General features: G+C 54.1%; 2 protein-coding genes across 12 annotated transcripts in view; both read right to left on the bottom strand.

Annotated features, from left to right (window-relative positions):
- Nucleotides 1–204: 204 nt before the first annotated feature.
- Nucleotides 205–18,330, bottom strand: TPD52L2 (tumor protein D52-like 2). 11 transcript variants are annotated; one of them, XM_008576856.1, is made up of 10 exons: nt 18,196–18,330; nt 15,627–15,772; nt 12,669–12,817; nt 12,267–12,326; nt 7,768–7,869; nt 6,736–6,840; nt 4,558–4,584; nt 3,508–3,552; nt 2,459–2,507; nt 205–1,893 (listed from the first exon to the last, which is right to left on the bottom strand). In XM_008576856.1, exons 1-10 carry the CDS (start codon nt 18,212–18,214, stop codon nt 1,798–1,800), a joined length of 798 nt encoding a protein of 265 aa, XP_008575078.1. In that variant the 5' UTR covers nt 18,215–18,330; the 3' UTR covers nt 205–1,797. The 11 variants fall into 11 exon arrangements, with proteins under 11 accessions (XP_008575078.1, XP_008575079.1, XP_008575082.1 ...); XM_008576857.1 differs by having other exon boundaries at nt 3,508–3,549; XM_008576854.1 differs by lacking the exon at nt 205–1,893 and adding an exon at nt 2,035–2,304.
- Nucleotides 18,331–20,231: 1,901 nt separating this feature from the next.
- The window catches only part of ABHD16B (abhydrolase domain containing 16B), a 1,842-nt gene continuing 603 nt past the window's right edge, over nt 20,232–21,470 (bottom strand). Inside the window, exon 2 of the mRNA XM_008576879.1 lies at nt 20,232–21,468. Within this exon, the coding sequence (XP_008575101.1) occupies nt 20,291–21,468 (1,178 nt within the window). The 3' untranslated portion in view covers nt 20,232–20,290. The remainder of the gene's footprint in view (nt 21,469–21,470) is intronic.

Genomic DNA, 21,470 nt, shown 5'->3' with positions numbered 1-21,470 from the left:
GCTCGGACCCCCCAGTCTTTTCCTCGTTGCATTCTCTCAGGGCCTGCTCTGCTCATCCCCACAGCACTGAAGATTTACAGTTTGTATTTCAGATCATGTTTACCGCCTGCCTCTCCCAAAGGTGTGGGCTCATGACGGCCGGAGACTCATGTGCTGGCTTATTTACCACTTTCATCACCATCCTGAAAGGCATACCAGATAAGCTGAAGAGGATTTTTCCCCAAAGGAATGCTTTATTGACAAATTACCATTATTGACTATAAGGAGAAGATACACCTGTTACCACCCTGCAACCTGCCTTCTCACTACACCCCACTGACAGGTTTCAACCCAGAAAAAGGATCCCGAGCAGTGCTCTGTCCCTACATCCTGCTCGTGTGTGGAGGGCAGCCCCCCAAGTGTCTGAAGTGTCTGGGGACATTTGGTTGTCCGAAGACATGTCCCATTTTACCAATCCAGACACCTTGAGTCAAGTGGCTCCTTCCCAAGGGAGTGTGCAGACATGCACACAGCAGGCAAGGTCTCAGTGCCCTGCTAAGAGCCATGAAGGCACAGAGCTGCCCCCATAGACCACACCTCCCAGCACACAGGGCCCTGATGTGAGAGGAGCTGCCAGGTGTGGCAGTTTAAAAACAGGAAAGCGATCTCTGTAGCACCTGAGAAAAGGCGACACCCAAGTTCCAGCTGATTGCAATGCTCCACCCCCACCAACTTGCAAGGTTGGTTCTGCTTCTCGTGCTATGTGCAGCGAACAGTGGAGTCACTGACCAGTGCCACCAGTGCATACCCAGGCCCATGTGAAGGTAGTCTGTGAAGGGCGGGTACATCTCTTTTCAAGGGAGCTAAAGACAGAGGCTTTTCCTTCTCTTGGCACCTCCCACCCCCAGAGGCGAGGAGCCCTTTGGGTCAAAGTTGGGGAGCCAGTGGAAGCTGCCACAGTCACAGAGAGAAGTACATTTTGTACACTGGGATAGAGTGCATTCATGAATTAAAACACACCAATTAGTACAGGCAGGCTGCCACTCGGGCTAGATGTAAAATTCTACATAGTGCTGAAAACTCATTAAAGAACCTTCATTTTTATATATAAAAAGATTATAAACAAAGCATAAGGCGATGTAAGGCTTATATTTCAGCTTGAGTCCAAAGAAATAATATTCTCTAACTATGAGGCTAAAGCTGCTGTGCCTAATTTTAATATTTGAAAAGTCCACTACACTTAAAAAATAATAAATTTGCTTTTGTTAAAGCTAGACCATTAGTGTGACAATCAGACAGCTGCTGATGATCAGTTTACTTTCTGGGGGTCTCAGAAAATGGACAGTTTTCATGTTCAACCTTACCTGCAGATCAGGTAGGTTTTCTGGGTGGCTATTTCCTTCCGTGAGTTGGGGGGGTGGGAGTAGGAGGAGGAGGAAGGGTCAGAAAATGCTGCTTACTTTACACTTCTGACCCCTTTCATTCCTGCAACATTGTGATGAGCTACCAAGGTCCCCAAAGGGAGCTTGGGCCCAGCACCCCTTTGGACCCTCCTACCTGTCCACTTCCTGCACCCCTAGGAAGGATGGCACAGTGATCCTTTTCGTCTGTGAACTTTAGTGTAAAATGTCTGTATACAAGAGAGTGTTCTCTAACTCGTGAATGCAGCAGCCACGTTGACGTGTGATGGGCACGCCTGTCCTCAAAATCAGCTGTCCGTCGCCCTTGCTGGCAGCTGCACTGCGCGGAGCTGTGGTTGGCTATGATGAGGAGGGTGTGCTTGCACGCTGTCCGTGGCTGGGCGAAGCTACTGCGGGCTTAGAAAGGTGTGTGATCCGGCAGGGTCTGGTCACCACTCCCCGTTGGGGAAGAGAGGCTGTCACTGCCATTCTCTCTGCTACCCACAACCTTGGACTACAGAAGGGAAAAGACCAGGAAGGAAAACCTGAGACAGCTCATAACACATGGCAGACCTTAGGCCTGTGCTCAATTCTCTACATGTTCATGTTATGTGACATGAACACTTCTCGGCAGTGAGAAGGAACAAGTCACTGACAGGCAACAGCCTGGCTCTCCAGGCAGTTACTCAGAGTGCAGAGAGAGCCAGTCCCACAGGGTCACATACTGCATGGTCCTTCCATTTATGTGACACTCTTTAAATTACAAACTTATAGAAATAGAGTAGTGGTTAGGGTTGCTGGGGGAAGGGCAGGAGAAAGTTGGGCATGGTGATAAAAGGCACCACGAGGGGCCCCTGGGGAGGGCCGCTCTGCATCCCGACTGTACATCACTGTCCACCTCCTGCTTGTGAGACTGCACTAGAGTCTGCAAGATGTCATCGTTGGAGGAAGTCGAGTAAAACATACAAGAAACTTCTCAGTATCACCTCCAACAACTGTACACGAAGCTACAATGATTAAATCTATTAAATGACATAAGTAACCCCATCAAGAGAGTCAGAGGGTCCAGGTACAATTACCTTTATGGTCTCAACTCGGTCTTCAAATGACTTGAAGGTTGCAGAGTTCCTTTAAAAGAAGAGGAGAGAAGTCAGTACAAAAAGCAAATAGTGGTGCTGCCCTCCCAGGTCTGGAGGGCCTCAGGGTTAGGGTCATCCTCCGGAAGGACCCCTGACATCTTGAAATCTCACTGCAGAAATGTGATACACCAAAAAAGGGTGGGGGGGTGCCCCCTGCAGAGCCCAGCCAAGGTCATTCTGGAGGCTCCCCAGGTCAAAACTGAGGTCAGCCAACATGCCCACCAGCCACGGGAACAGGTTGAGGCCACAGGGGAAGCTGCAGACCCTGACCAAGCAGCGGGCAGGACACCCAGCACATCTCTGCTGCACCCTAAACGCACACACACCCTTGGATCCTTCATACTGGGGGCGTGAAAAGTCCCAGCATGCTTCACACCTCTCTCTCAGAGAAGTCAAATGAGAGGAAGACCAAGGACAACTCTGGGGCTGCAGAGTGACGAGCAGGCAGAGAGAGCAGCCAGCCCCATCCCACTTGACCCCACATGCACAACCAGGGCTCCTCCCCCAAGGCATCTGGAGGCCAGGATGTCAACGAGGAGGCCCAGCCAGAGTGTCTCTCACAAGCAGGGCTCTGCCTGACAGAGCAGGCACAGAACAGCAGACCACGGCCCCAGGTGTTTCCATGACGGCGCTGAGGCCCTTGCAGCCTCCTGAGTGGGAGTGGCTGCGGAAGACACCAGTGTCTGTGTGCAAGCCTCTCTACCCCTCCCTGGCCTGACCCTGCAGGCAGCCAGGGCCCGGACTTGGAAAGTTCAGGACAGGGTCCAGTTGGGCAGAATGGTCTCCTTCAGAGGCCTCAGGGTGGGAGCCTCACCCCCACTAGCTGTTCCTCGTCAGCCTAGAGGGGTCTTTCCCAGCCATCTGCCGACAGGAGGAATGGAGTCCTTGGTTCAGAGGTACATAACTGCAAAATGTGACCAGCAGGAGCTGCCCCCACCCCCATCCAGAGACACCCCGACTCTGGAGCAAAGGAGATCAGCATACGTTACCTCATGGCCGGCATGCTTATCGAGTGGCGGATGGAGTAGCTGCTGCTTGGAAGCGTGGTAGAAGCAGAGAGGGGAGCAAGAGTTAACACCAAGAACAAGACCAGCAGGAGTTCTCAGCTTGTTCACACACAGCAGAGCGGGGAGCGGTGGAACCCCCACTCCCAGCACAGTTGGAACAAGCTGCTGGCCCCTCCACACAGTGCCCCAGAAGGAAACCTCGACCAAGGCTCCTCTCCCGGCTCCATGGGGAGCGTTCAAAGTCGCCTAGTGGGGTGGCCCTGCTAAAGGAGAGCCTCAACTTAGGAAAATGGTAAGGAGACACAGGCCTGGGGCTTCTAAAACAGATTTGGTACAAATAACCTTCAAGTGCCCTTACTTGACTTCACATTAAGTTAAGTGACCTTTTGGCAAAAGAGACACAACCAGATCAAGTTAAGTAGAAATATTTAAAATCACTGATTGTTCTGGATTTGGCTCCAGCCCTCCAAGTACCAGCCAGAAGCGCATGTGACAGGGGCCAGGGCTGGCCTGAAGAGCATGCTTTAGTCAGCACAAGGGGAAGGACCACTGGGAGTAGTATCCAAGGCCTCTCAGGTAACAAGTGGGACAAGCTCAGCCTGAAGGGACAGGACTGCTTCTCGGGACATCTGGAAGGAAGACACAGAGAACTGAGCAGCTGGAGGGCAGCACGGCCTCCTCGTGAAAGTGCTTCCTTCCAAGAACTGGCTCAGGGGTAGCTACTGAGTGAGGCTGGGTCAGGCACTCACTGACTCAGAATCAGTTGGCCTGAGCGTTCCCAGGTGTGAAGCACTCAGAGGGGACACACATGTTGGGGAGGCCAGGAGAGGAGCCTCTGCATCAATCACACTGCTGGCTGATGGCCTCGAGAGCAGCAACTCCCAGCTGGTGCTACTCTCCTGGGGAGGGGCAGGTCCCCGGCCCCACACTCACCCGCCTTCAACCAGCACAGCCTCCCCTGGAACCCCTAGCATCCACCCTGCCCTGACTCAAGAGAAAAGCCTTCCATAGTGTGTCCAGGGTCAGCCTTACCTAAAGGAGTGTGCGAATGGGTGGGCCCTAAAAGGTGGCAGTAGGAGAAAAGAAAAAATGCAGCATTAAGCAAGGGACGCCAGCACCCTGCCCAAGACCCTCCACCAAGAGCCCCAGCCCCTCTGCTCAAGCTCCTGAAGCCCGAGCAGGGGGCCCCATGTGGGAAGGACACTCTGTGACTGCTCCACCATCAGGGACAGCAGGACCTGCAGCCCTGTCCTATCCTCCCCAAGTCCTGACTCAGCGAGAAGCTCTCGCAAGTGCACAGCCAGCCCCACGGCTCCACTTCCTTGGTGTGGGCATGAGTACCAGACAAAGGACCCCTGTCTACGCTCTGTCTGGAGCTGGAAGGCAGAAGCCCCAAAGAGGTCCAAAGATAGCACCTGGAACACAAGCGAAGCAGCAGGGGAGCGTTAGCACCATAAGAGGACCTGGAACACCCTGGGGCCAAGTACTTCTGCTCCAGGCTCCGTCACCATGGATGACAGACCTGAAAATGTGTGTCCCAGGGCAGCTTTCAGCAGGTGACACAGCTAACCACCCTGCACTGCGTAGCAGGCCCCCCACCTCTAACACTCTGGAAGCCAAAAAAGGCGGCCATTCTGACACAGAGGGAACCACTGAAGAGCCAACACACGCTCATTGACACTGCCTAGGGTCCAGGGAGGGTAGATGCCTTGTCCCAGGTCACCAAGCCCAATGGTGACCTGACCCTAGTGTGAATCAGTCTCTAACCCAAATCCAGTTCCCTGTACCCCATCCCCATCACTACACGCACCAGAGCTGCCCCAGGACAAGCTCATCATGGACATGGGCACTGGGCAGCTGTCCCAAAGGACCTGGACCCAATGATCAGGAGGGCCCACTAATGACCGTCCAATCCTAGACTCATATATGAACCTCCCTGAACTGCCTTTCATTTCCAAGGAGTGGTGAACTCTCAACCTCAGTCTCTAAACTAGGAGGTCAACAGGCCATGATTTCAGAACCTGCCTGTGACCACCAAGGGACCCAAGATGTCAGAGTTCAAGATCTACCACAAACACAAACCAAAAGGCGCCCTGGGGTAAGGCACACCAGCAAACAAGACATCCCTTTGGCACTTGAACACGACCAGCCAGCCAGAGAAAGCTGGCTCCTCTGACACTGTGAGGACCCCACTCGCCCCAGCTGGCCTGCGCATGGAGAAGCACGTGTGCAAACCCACAACGCAGCACGTGGGGCCCGGTGCACAGACAGAGCCAGCTCAGTGTCACTGTGAGAGAACCCCGTTCCCTGCCAGCCACAGCCCTGAGGCTAAATGCCACAGAGTCAGCAGCAAATCCCACGCCTCTGAAGAAAGACTAGGAGCTACACTCCTTGTCAGAGAAGTAGCAGAGAAGTGGGATCGTGTTCCTGTACTTCCAGAGAAAACCCAGCCATACAAAGAACTGCCCTTAACAAACTCAGGAGAGTAAAACTACATAAAGTGAGCAAGGAAACCAAAAGCAAGAGAATACTCCTAGTGGAATTCACGATTTAGGCACAGCAGACACTTCTTGCTTCCTTAAAATGCTCTGCATGAGACCGGCATTTTCAGCAAGAAACAGGCAGCAGCCCAATGTAGAGCTCTCCCCACCATGGCCCTACTTCACCCTCCATGGCAGTACCTGGGAGAGAGGTCAGGCCACCAGTGGACCAGCAACTGTCCCCAGGTTTACCATCACACAGTGCAGATGGACAAAGGAGGCATCCCAGAGGACAGTAGTGAGTTTTCTCAAAGCCTAATGAGGAAATCACAGTGGACCCTCCTTGCTGCCAACTCAGAGCCCTTCAAAGCTGAATTCGGCTGCAGCTCAGTGGGGACCCTCCTGGGCCCAGAGCTTAGCTGTGGTGGACAGGCCCTGCATCCATTCAGCGGCCTGCAAGGAACCCCAGCCACAGCATGGCCGGAGCCCCAAGTGTGCTTAGCAGAAACACACACATGTACTGACTGCAGCTTCTCCAGAGGTTTGAAACTTCTCAAAATAAAGAGTTGGAATGGGAGTGGATTACCTCAACCAAAAATAAAAGGTGAATACAGCTCGTGGGCAAAAGCTACCTCTCTGCACGGCATGGCAGGCCCCTGGGTGTGTGGACGTCTGTGTCCTCACCTCCGCCCAGCAGCCAGGGCAGAGCGAGGTGCAAAAGAGCCCTCACCTTCGGTCCCCCAAAGCCAGGGGATGGGACATGCTTAACCCAAGGCAGACAGGGAGGCGCCAGCCCAAGGAAGAGACACATGTGTCTGTGAATCCTGTGGAGACACTAGAAGGGAAGAGGCAAGGGGTCAGTGCCCTCCTCAGCATGCCCAGCCCACAGGCAACACCGCCGGGATATCCTCGACTATCAGGATGGTTTGGGGGCTACAGGGAGGCATTCCCTGAAACCCACAAGTGAGGGGACTGGTCTTGAGCATGGGTGAGGAGTCCAGGTAGGGCAGGTGGCACCTGGGGCCAGGGCCAGGATGCTGGTGATGGTGACGACCTACACCATGGCTTTCACACCCCAGTGAGGGAGGGCTGTGCCCAAGGGCTCTAGAGGAGGTGGCACAGCTGGCTTCACACCCAGGCCTTGGCTCCAGGGCCCAGTCCCCTCGTCACCACGCCATGCAGCAGAGAAGCATGGCCAGTGAGCCGAGAACAGAAACCCAGGGCAGGCATGCACGGCCACCAAACTGAGCAGGTTGGTGTTGTGTGCAGCCCCAAAGTGCTGAGCTACCCACCCACCCTGGCCCCCACCCTGCTGGCTGAGGCACCTCTGATGGCAACAAGGTTCCCCCTAGCCTCTGGGAAAGACCTCACAGAGCTGGGGTGTTCTGGTATCTGACCGCACACTTTCCGAGACCCTGAGGAAGCAACACACAGAAGGCCTGTCCAAACTGACACTCCACTCTGATCCCGATCACCAGATCAGAGTAGCTGCCTCTCGATAAAGCTTGAAAAAGAATCCTTCCTCAACAATCCCAAGCACCAGAAGTTTCTCAATGGAACTAGTGCCCCCTGTAGAATGCAGAAATGGCAAAAAGGCAGCCAAAAGGGGGCAGAGAAATCCCCCAAACAAGGGACTGTACAGACTGGTCCTTGCTGGCGTGGCCACACCTGTGGGCTTTAGGCTGGCTTCCTGCAGAGCTTCCAGCACTTCACCCCGTACTGGCCCCGACCAGCCCTCAGGGCAGGGGCCAGGGCATCTTACCTCATGTCTCCGAGCTTCCTGCTGATGGCAGAGCCCACCGTGGACAGAGCAGCAGAAGTCTTCTGTCCTGCCTGCGAGAGAGTTTCCTGAGTTTTCTTGTAGCTGGGAAGAAGATACACCAGTTAAACAATCAAATAGCAGGAACAAGCCATGGCCAAGGAAAGAGAGCACCAGAGGAGCAGCCGTGGGGAGGGAAAGGGGAGGAGTCAGAGCAGGTGGCTAGCAACCACTCAATTGCTACGGAGGGGACTTGCACCAGGGCTCCTTGGCCCCCAGGGGCACCACAGTGGCAGACTGCACTGAACGCTCAGCAACATGGCCAAGTCACCCAACCCTGCGATGACACTTCGTTCTCTTATCTTAACAATTCACCTTTGCCTCCACCTGAAGCTCAGCCTGCCTGCCTGTCTTCTCATGGCATCTCTGACTACCTTGAAAACGCAATGCCTAGCTGCCACAGAGGAGACAGGCCCACTGTGGCACCTGGATCTGGGCTGCATGCCTAGGCAGGCAATGCCAGAGCGGCAGGAGGCAGAAAAGTCCTCTAGTTCCCTGACCTAGCCAACACCAGCTCGAAGTTTCCCCTTCTTCTTCTGACAAAAGACAGTCCCTCAGGGGAAAAAACCCAAGTCCAACTGCTGCCCTGGGGGTGTGAGCTTCACCCTTCTGACACGTGCCCTGTGGGGTGCCTCCCTCCTCCAGACCGAGTAGCCCGTCGCCCTCTAATGCTGGCTGTACAATGTCCTTTCAGAGCACGGGAAAGTAGCATCCTCACACCACCCCTCACGGTGCAAGAGCATGGTCTTGGCCTGCGGTGAAGACCTCTGCTTCCACCTTCTCCAGCGTCCGCCCCCATGTGGGCGCAACCACACCGAGCTGGGCTCCATGACCGCAACATCAGCAGGACAGGCAAAGGGTGGGCGGGATGTGGTATGCAGGGACAAGAGGGACACTCTGGGGCCCACCGTGAGTGTCAATGCTTGAAGCTGCTGGCCCTTGTCCAGCTGCCACAAAAACAAAAGATATGACAGCCTCCAACATGACAGAGCCCACTACCAAAACCCAAACCCAAAGCCTCTGGGCCACAGCTCCTCACGCATGATGCCAGGGAATTTGAGGCTGAGTCGAGACGGGGCATCCGAGGCCACCTCAGCAGCACCCAGGCCTACCTGGAGAGCGCCTTCCCAGCAAACCTGGCTAAGCCTCGAGAGAATAACAGATTGGGAGACAGGCCTCCCGAAAAGACACGGGCTCCTCTGTCCCTGTCAGTGCCACCAGGTCACACCAGGCACCCTTCCTCCCCACCCACTGCTCACTGAAGGAGGCTGCCCTCCAGCTGCCCCCAACTACCACAACAGTCTAACAAGACTGCGGTGATTCAGGACACAGGCAGAGCTGGCAGCACACCCCCACAGCACAGCCCGCGAGGAAAGGCTCTGCATCTACTCTTGGGCTCACCTGTAGTGCCTGCCAGAGCCCCCAACCATGGCCCAGCCAGATGATCCTGCCAAAGCCAAGTCCAGCAAGACCATCTGCAAGAAACAGACTCTGCGCACCTAGAGCCGGGGCTATTTTCTGTTACCACCAGGTGCACTAGTGACCTGCAGCATCTAGTTTCAGAAATACACATCCTCAACCTCAATTTTCCCTGAAGTAACAAATACTTGAAACCATATTAACATTTTGTGATTTGCTGAAGACAATCTGAAACAGAGGATTTAGAGAAAAAACTTCACAGAATCTGCATCTGTAACCAAAGGGTGAACCTGGGGAAACTGAATTGGAGAGAAGATAAGCCCCCGTGCCCAGCATTGATTGCCTTGGGAACAAGAAGGAAGGTCACGAGGGTGACCCCCCCCCATGCACACAAGGAGCCACTGTAGTCCCCGCAGTGCTATAAAACCTACACCCTGGGTGGGCTGTGGAGCCCATCAGCATTTCTTGTGTGTAGAAATGAGGGGTCCCAAGCGAGTCTCCTCCATAGCCAGATGCCCCGGGGGCAGTCGGCATAACAAGCATGGCCCGAGGCCACCACCAGCACCTCACAGGCTCTTCTCCTCCTGCAGCAGGTCCCCACCAGCACCTGTGGCCCTGGCCTCTGTTTTCTTCTTCTCAGCCCCATCCTGGGTGCCCATCCCTCCCACGGGCTCACAGTGCTGCAGACCCATTCCAAGGGCCTTGCACACATGGACACATACTCCTCGGTGAACTGGGAGGTAGGGGCTGTTCTCACCCCATGACACAGATGGGGAGGTGAGCTCAGGAGGTGACAGGGCTGAGGGCAGAGCCAGCATCTGAACCCAGATAACTAGGCCCAGCTGTAGTTGACTACAGATAACTGTGCCCAGGTAACTGTGCCTGCCGCCCCAGCCAGCACCCCTCTGGGAGTTATTGAGACCTCTTAGGAAAAGAGCCTTGGATACCAGCAGTTTCCTCCCACTAATCAGTGAACACGTCCTTAAGTCATGAGCATCTGGTGGATATTCCTTCTCCAACTTCTCTGGAACCTTTCTTGCGGGGCTGCCCCAACCCTCATTCAGGGTGAGCAAGTGATCCAGGCCTGGCCAGCCAGAGGACACCAGCTCCCTGGCCATAGCGACTAGTCCAATAAGACCCACACCTGGACCACCTTGTTGCTGGACTGCAAAGTTGGGAGCAGAGGCTTCCTTGCCAGGTGAGTTCTGCCACCTTCCTTTTGGTTGACACCACCTTTAGCTGTGCTTTCTGTCACCTACAGCCAAAAGGACTAAGAGTAAGCAAACTAGTACTGCAGGGCTTACAGGACACCCACTCTCAGCACAAGGGCTTTCAGCTAGATCTGCCCATTAAGAGAACATGAGGAGATCACTTCCAACCCACAGGGCACAGTGGCTCTCACACACAAAGCAGGTGGTCAGCTGGGAAGATGGAGCAGCTCAGCTCACAAGGGCCGTGCACTAGTGCAGATGCTCACTGCACCTCCTGGGCCATGTTCTCGCTCCATCCTCCAAGGTGCTAGCTGGAAGGAACCTTCAGGCAGGTCAGGAAAGTCAGCAAGCAAGCCCCATGGCCTCCACCTGCCAGCAGCCCATCCCCTGAAACTTACATTTTCAGCCATGCTGTCCCAGAGCCGTATCACCCTCCTCCAAGGCTATCATGAGGAAATGCCTCCAGCTCTGGAAGCACCACTTGAACAACTCTTCCAGCACAGAATCAGGGGTGAGATCTCTGGGGAATGGCCCCTCCCAGGGGACACACCAGCCACACACTTCCAGGCCAAGCCACAGGTTTCTCTCAGAGGGCTCAGAATTCCAAGTGTCCTAAGCTCTTTGAGAAATTACTTATCTGAGTAGAATCTCAGCAGCTTTACGTCAGCTGGTTTTACAGAACAGCACTGAAGTCTCCTAAGACTATTTTCAGACTGAGTCTGCACTATGTGTCTGCCTGGTGTGCACACCACCCAGATGACGGCCACTGTCTCAACCTAAGGAACATCTGCTTCCCGGTAAAGTCACCATTGCATGCAACCCTAAAGACGCAGCCCACCAGTGCTCCTAGAATACCCAGGGCAACAGCTGGCTGTTGTATCAAAGCACACAAACAGTCAGCACTTCCCGGCACCTGCACCCTGTTTTGACACCAGACTGCAAAGGCTTCATGCACAGTGAGCCGAACTTGTCCCCAAGCACCTTCAAGACAAGCTCAGAAGCAAGCACTTCCTTTCAGCCCAAACATGGAAGGACTTTCTGCCCCTGTTCTATGGCAACCACGACAGCACTTCCTTCTAAACAAGAGATGGAAAAATCCCGCAGGGACTATTTTTAAATATTCCCCTACCCAGTTCAAAGAATTTATAATCGGATTGAAGCACAGATAAAGAAAGTGCTATCATCTAGTTTGAGAAACTGAAAACATCAGAAGTCACTTTAAACTATGGCTCCAACAGACACATGGAGCTGTCCACGCATAGCTCTCGCTCTGCTGACGCTCCATGGAACTGGTGGTGCAGCGCCTCTCAGACCACTGGCTTCACTATCCCACCAGCACAGCCCATGCCACCTCCCATTCAAGAACCACCCCTGAAGTACAAGTGAAGCTCTGAGAACCCAACACCTGGAGTAAGTCTGCAGGGGAAGGAAGGAGGACACCAACAAAAAGAACAACCAAACAAAAACCTGCCACCACCAAAATCAGGCCGACCACCTGCCCACTGTTGACAGCCAAGGAGCATCGACTAGTCAGAGATGCTGCCCAAGCCCATCTCCAGCCTCTTATCTAAGGGACGCGTGTCAGGCAGAGGAAAGTTTTAAGTGTGGTATGGTGGCTAGGTGAATTTCTTTCAGCTACTGCACCCTGTTCCACAAGAGTCTAAAGGACAGTTTCATTTGTACTTGAGAAGAGACAACCTATGTTAAAAAAAAAAAAAAGCCAGCAAACACCAAAACAAGGCTTGTGCCAGGGGTGCAGTCTCCCTGGGCCTGAGGAGTGTGGGGGGAGGGGCTAGAGGCACAGGCACTCACAGGTCCGACTGCGTCACCTTCTCATTCCACTCTCCAAGTTTCTCAGAAGTTCTCACATAGCTAAAAACAGAAAGTCTGTGGTGAATTATTCAGAAGAATGAGAAGAGATTCCAGCTGGCAGGAAAAACAACTCTCCAGTCTGCCTGAGAACAGGGTGCCCTACCTCAACCTCACCCTGTGCAGGACCAGGGAGGGAGTCCAGGTGGGCTTCAGCAGGGCAGAACTGACCACTTCCTTTACATTAAACCAAGGGAGTCAAGGCCTCTTACTGGCTGCTTCCAAACAAGCTCACTCAATCCCCCCATAGCTGTAAGGAACCCCTTCCCCAAGTGCTAACTCTCCACCCACAAGGCACACCCTTGAAGGGTAGAGGCAAACCCCGGCTGTGGGGCAGGTACCTACGCGTTAGAGACCTGCACATCATGCCAGCTCCTGGACAGGTTCTGCTTCAGCTCCCCCAAGGCAGAGAGGCCCAGCCTCTTCTTCAGCTCTCCACAGTGCCTCTCCTTGGCTGCCAGGACCTGGCGCAGAGTGACAATTTCCTCTTCCACCTGCAAAGCATGCAGCTGACATGATGAGCCATCACTATTGGAGGAAGTGACTAATGTCCTTATACACACTGCAGTGAGGGTTCTCAGAATTACGTAAGAACTTTTTGCTTACAGAAACATAACTTGTCTTAGGAATAGAGTCTACAACAGACATCTGTTCTCTTTTTATCTGGTACTAGCACTCCAATTTCTAGTGAACTGTCCCATCCCCCCAAACCAGGTGGATCTGGTGGGGCAACCAATCACTATGTCCACCCTTGGTGGCAAGGACTAGCCTGAGAAGACCAAGCGAGGTCTGTCAGAGCTCCTCCCTGGGACGGAGCATGGGTATTAAATAGAGAAGCCCCTTATCCCTCTGGGCTCTGGGTGTGGGCTTAGACAACAGAAGCTGGAAATGCTGGCAGCCAGGCCCCATCTGCACCCATGGGGGAATTCCATATGCAGTGAGAAGGAAGCAGAGCTGACGGATGGATGGAGACCTAGGTGAAAGAGACAGAGACACGGCCCTTATGATAACATCTGTGTTCCTGAGGTCAGCTCCAGGCCTTGGCAAAAGCCAGTTACACAAGCCAAAAAGTAAGCTCTCTTTTTTGCTTAAGGCAGTTTGAGTTGGGTAACAGAAAGATTCCTGATAATAAATACTTAAATATTTTCAGGTCTTAAATTAAAAAAGAAAGAAAGAAAGAAAGTCTTCTAAAAGAAGCATTCTCTAAAGCTTTTAAAGCTTTACCACTTTCAAATGAGTTCTCAATATTTTCAACACCTATGTGAATAGCTATTCTAAAAAAATTCCCTTTCTTAAAAAAGTGATCGTTTGGAATAAGCCACTAAAAAACAGCTAAGAGCCCCGTAAATCACTAGGTTTTGCTTTAGAAAATAGTTGAAACAAGAAATAACTTTAAAAACATAGGATTATCGGGCCGGCCCGGTGGCGCACTGCTATAGTGCGCCGCTTGGGAGGTGCAGTGGCGCTCCCGCCGAGGGTTCGGATCCCACATACAGACCGGCCGCTCACTGGCTGAGCGAGGGGCGGGAGCAACGCCGAGGGTTGCGATCCCGTGGCCGGTCCTGGTCCGGTATGGGCGCGACACTGAGGGTTGCGATCCGTTGCCGGTCACAAAAAAAGACAAAAAGGAAAAAAAAAAAAAAAAAAAAAACATAGGATTATCTAAGACCAAACTACTATTAGTCACCCAACAATTAAGTACAATCAGTGGCCAGAGTGCTCCATTTATGGTCCAGTGACCAACAGGGCTAAAGGGCATGTGGTCTAGTTGTCTTGGGGAGCATGAAAATTGAGCACTTTAAGTGACACAGAACTTCTTCACCACACAGTTCACCTCTGAAAACCCTGTGGTTTTAGTTTCTAAACCAAAATATTCTCCTTTTTTTTTTTTTGTCTTTTTTCGTGACCGGCAACGGATCACAACCCTCAGTGTCGCGCCCGTACCGGACCAGGACCAGCAATGGGATCGCAACCCTCGGTGTTGCGCCCGCACCTCGCTCAGCCAGTGAGCGGCCGTAAACCAAAATATTCTGAAATAAAATGTATTTTTTTTTTTTTTTCCTTTTTTTTGTCTTTTTTCGTGTCCGGCAACGGATCGCAACCCTCAGTGTCGCGCCCGCACCGGACCAGGACCGGCAACGGGATCGCAACCCTCGGCGTTGCTCCCGCCCTTCGCTCAGCCAGTGAGCGGCCGGTCTGTATGTGGGATCCGAACCCTCGGTAGGAGCGCCGCCGCGCTCCCAAGCGGCGCACTGTACGAGTGCGCCACCGGGCCAGCCCTCTGAAATAAAATGTATTTTTTTTTTTTTTTCCTTTTTTTTGTCTTTTTTCGTGTCCGGCAACGGATCGCAACCCTCAGTGTCGCGCCCGTACCGGACCAGGACCAGCAATGGGATCGCAACCCTCGGTGCCGCGCCCGCACCTCCCTCAGCCAGTGAGCAGGAACCGGTCTGTATGTGGGATCCGAACCCTCGGCAGGAGCGCCGCCGCGCTCCCAAGCGGCGCACTGTAGCAGTGCGCCACCGGGCCGGCCCTCTGAAATAAAATGTAAAGCAAAGTCTCCTTGGACTTCTTGCTACTTTTCTCTTAATCTTCTTGTGTTATGTCCCCCATGACTTGAAACCTGGCCCTGGGGCTGAGGTTCAGCTGCATACTCGCTCTGCTCAGACCTAGGCTTGGGTCCAAGCATATTGAGAGGGGTGGGTCTCGCCTCTGAAGACAGAGTGGAGGCTGAAAACAAGCAGTGCTCCAGACTCTGAAAGTTCATTTCCCCAGATTCTGGAATCTGAAATGAGTCACTGTTAAATTCTGTATTACAGGGTGAAAAGAAACACTTGTGGCAATTGGTTTGAATATAAATAATGCTTAGAGGCTTTTGTTCTTAATGCCTATTTTACTCTTAAAGAACTATCACCTAAAGATTATATGAAGCACTCTTTACAAAATAATTACTTTTAAAGAAAAATTAATACCCAGGGCAGATAGATTCATGAGGTCGCAAAAGAAACTCTCAGCCAATGGCATGCTCAGAGAGCTATCCCTCGGTGAAAATTCTCGTGGGGCACCTACAAAGTGCCAGGCACAGAGTGCGGAGGACAAGGTCAGGCCCTGTCTCCACCGCCAGGTGGCTCTGAGTCCAATACATGGAACTAGGCATATACAAAGTAATCAGTGGGAACACAGAACAGGGCGGGACCCCCCAGGGGCAACTCCCCCAAAGCACAGCAACTGCTCTGGTCCCTCACTGACCCAAGAGGGCCTTGACTCACAGTCACCCCATGATAGACTGCCAAGCCACAGCACCTTGGCGAGCTCGGCCCTGAGCTCCTCCTCCTCAGCCTCCGTCAGGCCCTCAACAGCAGGAGGCCGGGCAGTCACACCTGTGTCCACAGGGACATCAGTCAAGAAGTCAGACAGCAGACCTTTGTTAGGAGAATTCAGGTTGATATCTGCCAGAGACAAAATAAGATCAGAAAGCATCAAGTAAATTAGGGGGAAGTCAATAGGGTAGAGGTCTCCACTAGAAAGAAAGGGCAGGTGGCTGGGGGAAAGAGGGTGGGCGTGAGGGAGGCTGTGGAGACTGACACCACCTCTTCTCCAAAAGGTCTGTGAAGACAGTTTGGGCATTACACTAAGTACAGCTACATCTCAGGCCACCCAAGACACAAAGCCAATACCACCTATGCTGCTTCAAACCACTAGAAATGCTGGCGCAAGACCGCCAAACTCTAACTCTGGTTTCCCCTGTGGGGATACTATCTTGAGACACAAAATCCTCCCTATGAAGAAAGTAGCCCAATCTAAAAGATCTTCCATTTTTTAGAGTGAAGGAACCCAATATGGCTATAAACACAATAGCATCACTGTCCACTTAACTCATCTGCCAGGACACATGCTAAAATTACATACAAGGAGCACACGTAGTCATCCAGCCCCTGCAGGGAGTCGGCAAAACAAAAGTCCCTTTAATCTCATCCTCAACCCCCACCCCACAGCCAGGAAGCCACCAGGATGTGGAGAGTGCAGAGGAGAACACTGCCTCCACACACCTCTGTTACGCCCAGATCAGGTTCAAATTTTTCTTCATGTTAAATGCATCTTCCTGTCTGCACTGAAAGTCTACAGACAGCACATAAGGATAAGCAGTAGCCGGCTGTATCTCATTCCCTTTGCATGTCCCATACAGCTGAAGCTGTGCACTTTCTTGGTGTTCAACGTATGTTTACTAAATGAAGCACATCCACTTTTTACCAACTGAATCTTTTTTTTTTTTTTTTTTTTTTTTTGGGCTGGCCAGTGGAGGGAACCAAATCTTTGACCTTGGTGTACAAGGTCTCCCTCTAACCAACTGAGCTAACCAGCCAGGCCTGAATCTGATTTTTAACTGAGATCAACCCACATGATTTTACTTCATCATTTGTATACACTGTGTTGAACTCACTTGAGTTCAGTAAGTGCCTTAAAATTCTATAATTTTTCTTTCATTTTAAAAAAATAAATGTAGGCTCTTGGACAGTTTGTGCCTATGAAGCTAAAATTGAATCCCATGGAAATCATCCCCAGATAGAAACTGGGCACTTACATGTGCCAGGCACTTTAAATCACTCTACAAGATATCAACCTCACCACACCACTGCAAGTAGAAGCCATTCACATCCCAATTTACAGAAGAGAATGAGGCCAGGAAAGTGTCTTACTTACCAAAAGTACTACAGAGAATAAGCGTGGGGCTGGTGCCATAGGCAGAATTAGAGAGCTAGAGCCCTTCACTCCGGATGAGTCCCAGCTCTCTAACACTGCATAGTTATCTACAAAGTGGGGATAATACAATGACCAATCTCAAAAGTTTATTCTGAAAATGGTAAAAGATCATTTGAGAAACAGACTTAAGATGGTGTCAGGCACACAGAGCTCAGTAACGTTTTGTCATTGTTATGATCAGAATCTAGAGGTGCAAGTTAAACAATGAAAAGCCTCCTGAGTTTAACAGAGTCGGAGGTTTCTGATGCTAAACTCTTTTGTCGATAGCCCTCAAAAGTAGAAAAACCTCCAGAATGTATCAGAACCAAGGAATTCTGTTGCTTGATTAATACGGTGTTACAGGACAAACAGTAGAAAAGCTACCTGAGTTTATCCAGTGTAGTTATTTCAGCGTGGGAATTTGCATCCCCTCTCCAGAGCCCCAGAATGGAAAACATACTTGTACCATCCTCTTAAGATTTTAACCTCCTGGGCCCGCTGCGCGCCCCGCAGTGGCCGTCTCCTCCGGTTCGGGGTGTCTGTTCTGGAGACGGGCCTGGCACGCTGGGTGTGCCCCCGACTCACTCCACCTTCCTCCCCACGAGGCAACCCCTAGGTAGGCTGGGCTCCGAGCAGCTCGGCCACTCCGGGGACTCTGCGCTGAAACGAGGACGGCTTCACCCGCCTCTCCCTGCCCGAGAGTCGCCCACAACACCTCGGCCCGGCTCCAGCCCTGATGGAGCGACCCCGAGGGCCCTGCGCAGAGACGGAGGGCGGTGGAGCGAGCAAGGGCCGGGCGGCGGGTGAGTGGCATAAAGAGAGCTACCTGGAGGGAGGAAACCCACGCTCTGGGAACAAAGGGAAGGCTCCGGGGACGCGGACCTCGGCGCGGTCCCAGGGGAGGCCAGGAGGGCCGCTGGAGAGCGGCCGGGAAGCGGTCCGAGCCGGGGGCGTAGATGCACACCACAACCACCGTGAGCTTCGAGATCAGGGGCCTGGGAGCTGATGAGGGGTCTCGGGGCGGGAGGACGGGCTGAGGGGACCGAGAATCCCGGACACGAGCCCGGGGAGGGTCCGGGGCGCGGGGCGGTCCGGCCCGATCTGCGGCGGAGGCACCGAGCCCGGCGGATACCTTGGCCGGCGGGGTCCATGTTCCGGCGGCGGCCAGGCCGCAGCTGGCGTCGAGGCTAAGGTAGCGGGCGGCAGCAGCCGAGCACCGGGAGTTGACCGTCGCATACACACCAGCCAGTGGAACCGCCTCGGCCACCGGCGCATTGCGTAATCAGCGACGCGACAGCCCACTTCCGCTTGGGCGTGTGCTCCGTCTTCGTCCCGCCCTCCACGGGCGGCGTCCAATGAGAGTGTTTTTGGCTCAGTCCCGGTTTGTCCGCTCCATCCTGATAGGCCGAAGCTGCTAGCGAAGCCGGAAAGAGAGGCAGGGTTCTGAGGAAACCCCTCCGAGGTCGGCTCCACCAGCGAGACGCACAGGTAGAACGGTCAGAGGAGCAGGAGCACAGAGGAGGTGGGAAGTGGGAGGACCGTCCGACATGGCGCTGGGGAAGCCGGGCCTGTATACGCTGCCCACTAGTGCCACGGTCGCGCGCTCAGCGAGTCAGGCTCAGACCCCATGAGGTCCCTCCAGGGCCCGACCCCCTGACTTTGGGGGTCAGCCCCCCCCCGTAAGCCTTTTTTTGGTTTTCCTTTTAGTTCGTCCTCTTTATGGGGATTTTTTTATTGTATGGCACTTGCACAGAAAAAGTCGAGACCGCGGTTCGTCCTCTTGCCCTGCAGGCGCCGCTGCCCTCCGCGCTGCCCGGCCCCGGTGGACGCATCTCGGCCCCTGAATTCCTTCGGCCCAGCGCGTCTGCGGGGAGCCCGGAGCCCCGCGGCACCCGTGTGTTATCTCACACCCTTCTCACAGCAACCCGTGAGCCAGGTCCTGCGCCCTTCCCACTTTGCAGACGGGGATCTGAGGTTAAAGTAACTTGCCCAAGGTCACTCAGCTATTGAGGGCTACCGGGAGACTCTGGAACAACAGTTTGCCTGATTTCAAAGGAGAACTGTGTAACCGCTAAAAAGAGTCCCACACCTTCCCTTCTTTGGCTGCTACTTGGCCTCTGAGGAAAATTCTTAAATGGTATTCAAACCCTTGAGGATCTAATCCCATTGGACTGCACACACACACACACACACACACACACACACACACACACACACACTTGATCCCATTGGACTGCGCGCGCGCGCACACACACACACCCCTTCCATCCAGGCCACCACTCTGCAGGTACTGATCCCTAGGCATGGAAGTCCCTCCCACTGCCCACTTCTTTCCCCTGACTCGCCTCCTGGCAGATGTCCGTCCTCCTACTATCTTGCACAGGCGCTTTGCTATCATGGCCTTATCCTGCTCTGGTACTCGAAATGTCTTCCTCACTTACCACCTTACATTCTTTCCATAGGTTCTTGCTCAACCCAACCAGGGGCTGGGGACAACAGGGACAGCCAATAGTCCCTGCTTCATGCAGTTCAGAGCAGACCATAGAGAAGTGACCACACTACAGATGGCAGTGAGCAGAGGACTTGCTTCTCATTCTGTGTTGCATCCCGGAGCCAGGAATAAAGCCCAGCCCAGAACTGGCTCCAGGGGACACCCAGTAATAAATGGCCAGTGCAGGTGTGTACCTGTTACTCGAGGTCTACGGTCCCTCTTTGAGCCCTCTCCTATAGAACCAGGAGCTTGGAGATGGGAGACTACAGATGAGCAGCATCATACTCCTGAGAATCTCCAGCTGTTAAGACCTGCTTTATAGCCTTTCAATGCAAATGTCCTTTCACAGCTAGGGGGCAACTTGTACACACCCTTCAACAGTCAGCTGGTATCACCTTTCCAGGAGCCATCCTGTGGCCCTCCAGCCCCTATTCCCATCACCCTTGTGGTGATCCAGTCCCAAAACACAGCATTGCCATAAACTGGGTCAGGTTAATCTTTGCATTCCCTTTAGGAGCTGGGCACAGGCGTCCAAAAGTGCTAGGGGCAGCGAGAGAAAGAAAGGAAGGAAGCACAAGGAAGAACGGAGGGAAAGTCAGCGGCCAGTGAAGGGAGAACACCAGGTCCAGATGAACTGCACACTCTCCCCGTACACCAGATCAGGATGCCCCCACAGGGTCAGCTTTACTGGTTGGGGATGTGGGGAGGGAAATGGACCCAAGCCCCGGTGCTCGGGCTACAGCTCCCAGGGCAACTGGAAGTCCTCTGGCTCCAGCGGGCAGCAGTGAGTCGCCTCTACGTTCTTGAGGTGCCTGCGCGCCAGGAACAGCGCAAGCTGCCGGCGCCGCCGCGAGCTCAGGCTCTGGCCCAAAAGCCAGGGAAAGGCAGGCCCATGCGGCCCCCTGACCTCCTCGTCCTCCAGCTCCTCCTCACAGCGCACGCGGTAGGAGCGCAGTAAGGACAGGCAGCACTCGTCGTCCACGCGGTAGCGCGCATAGAAGGCGGCCTCCTGTGCCAGGCTGCTGGCGCGCAGCCAGCGGGTCACAACGGCTTGGCCTTCACGCGACATCACGGCTGGGTAGCGGTGCTGCAAGAGACGCAGCAGCAGCTCGTTGCCACGGTTGCCCTGCATGTCGCCGGGCGACAGGGAGGGCAGGTGGCCCGAGGTGCTGACCACGTCGTCCTGCGTTCGCCGGAGCAGCAGCACTGGCCCCGGGTAGCAGCACAGCTGCTCAGCGACGTTGAGGTTGAAGTGCTCACGCACGGTGCGCACCACCAGCCCCTTCCAACTGTGGGGCATGACCTTCAACGCGAGCGGTACAAGGTCATCGAAGGTGGCGTCCAGCACCAGTGCTCCCAGCTCCGGGTAGGTCATGGTGGCCCAGGTGGCGGTGAAGCCGCCAATAGACCACCCATAGACCACCACGTGCGTGGGTGGGAAGTGCAGGCGGTGCAGGGCGTACTTGACCACCACATCCATGGCGTTGGCGTCGTTCTGAGGGAAGGGTGCTCCCGTGCTGCCCCCGAAGCCCGGGTGGTTCCAGCCCAGCACTGAGTAGCCGGCTTCGAGTGGCGCCGACAGGCAGCCCATCTCGTAGAAGCCAGCGTTGCCTTCGCAGCAGATGACAAGGCGCAGGCCGCGGCCATGGCTGCCCGGGTGCTGGCGGCGATCCATGAACATGGTGTCAATCTCGTTGCCGTCACAGGCCACCAGCTTGGCGCGCCGGCCACTGTAGCGTTCCACGAGGCGCTCTTGGCCCTGCTGCAGCAGCGGCAGCAACGCGCGCGTCGTCAGGAACACGGAGCCAGGGTACACGAGCCAGCGGCCCAGCGAGTGCGCGAGCGCGTAGCTGGCGAGCTGGCCCGGCAGCGCGCGGATCTGCTGCAGCAGGCACTGCGCCTGGCTACGCGCCCCG

Source organism: Galeopterus variegatus, unplaced genomic scaffold, assembly GCF_000696425.1.
Source record: "Galeopterus variegatus unplaced genomic scaffold, G_variegatus-3.0.2 Scaffold1417, whole genome shotgun sequence".
NCBI lineage: Eukaryota > Metazoa > Chordata > Mammalia > Dermoptera > Cynocephalidae > Galeopterus > Galeopterus variegatus.
The sequence above is the reverse complement of the archived record's forward strand: the minus strand, read 5'-3'. Positions and strand labels throughout refer to the sequence as shown.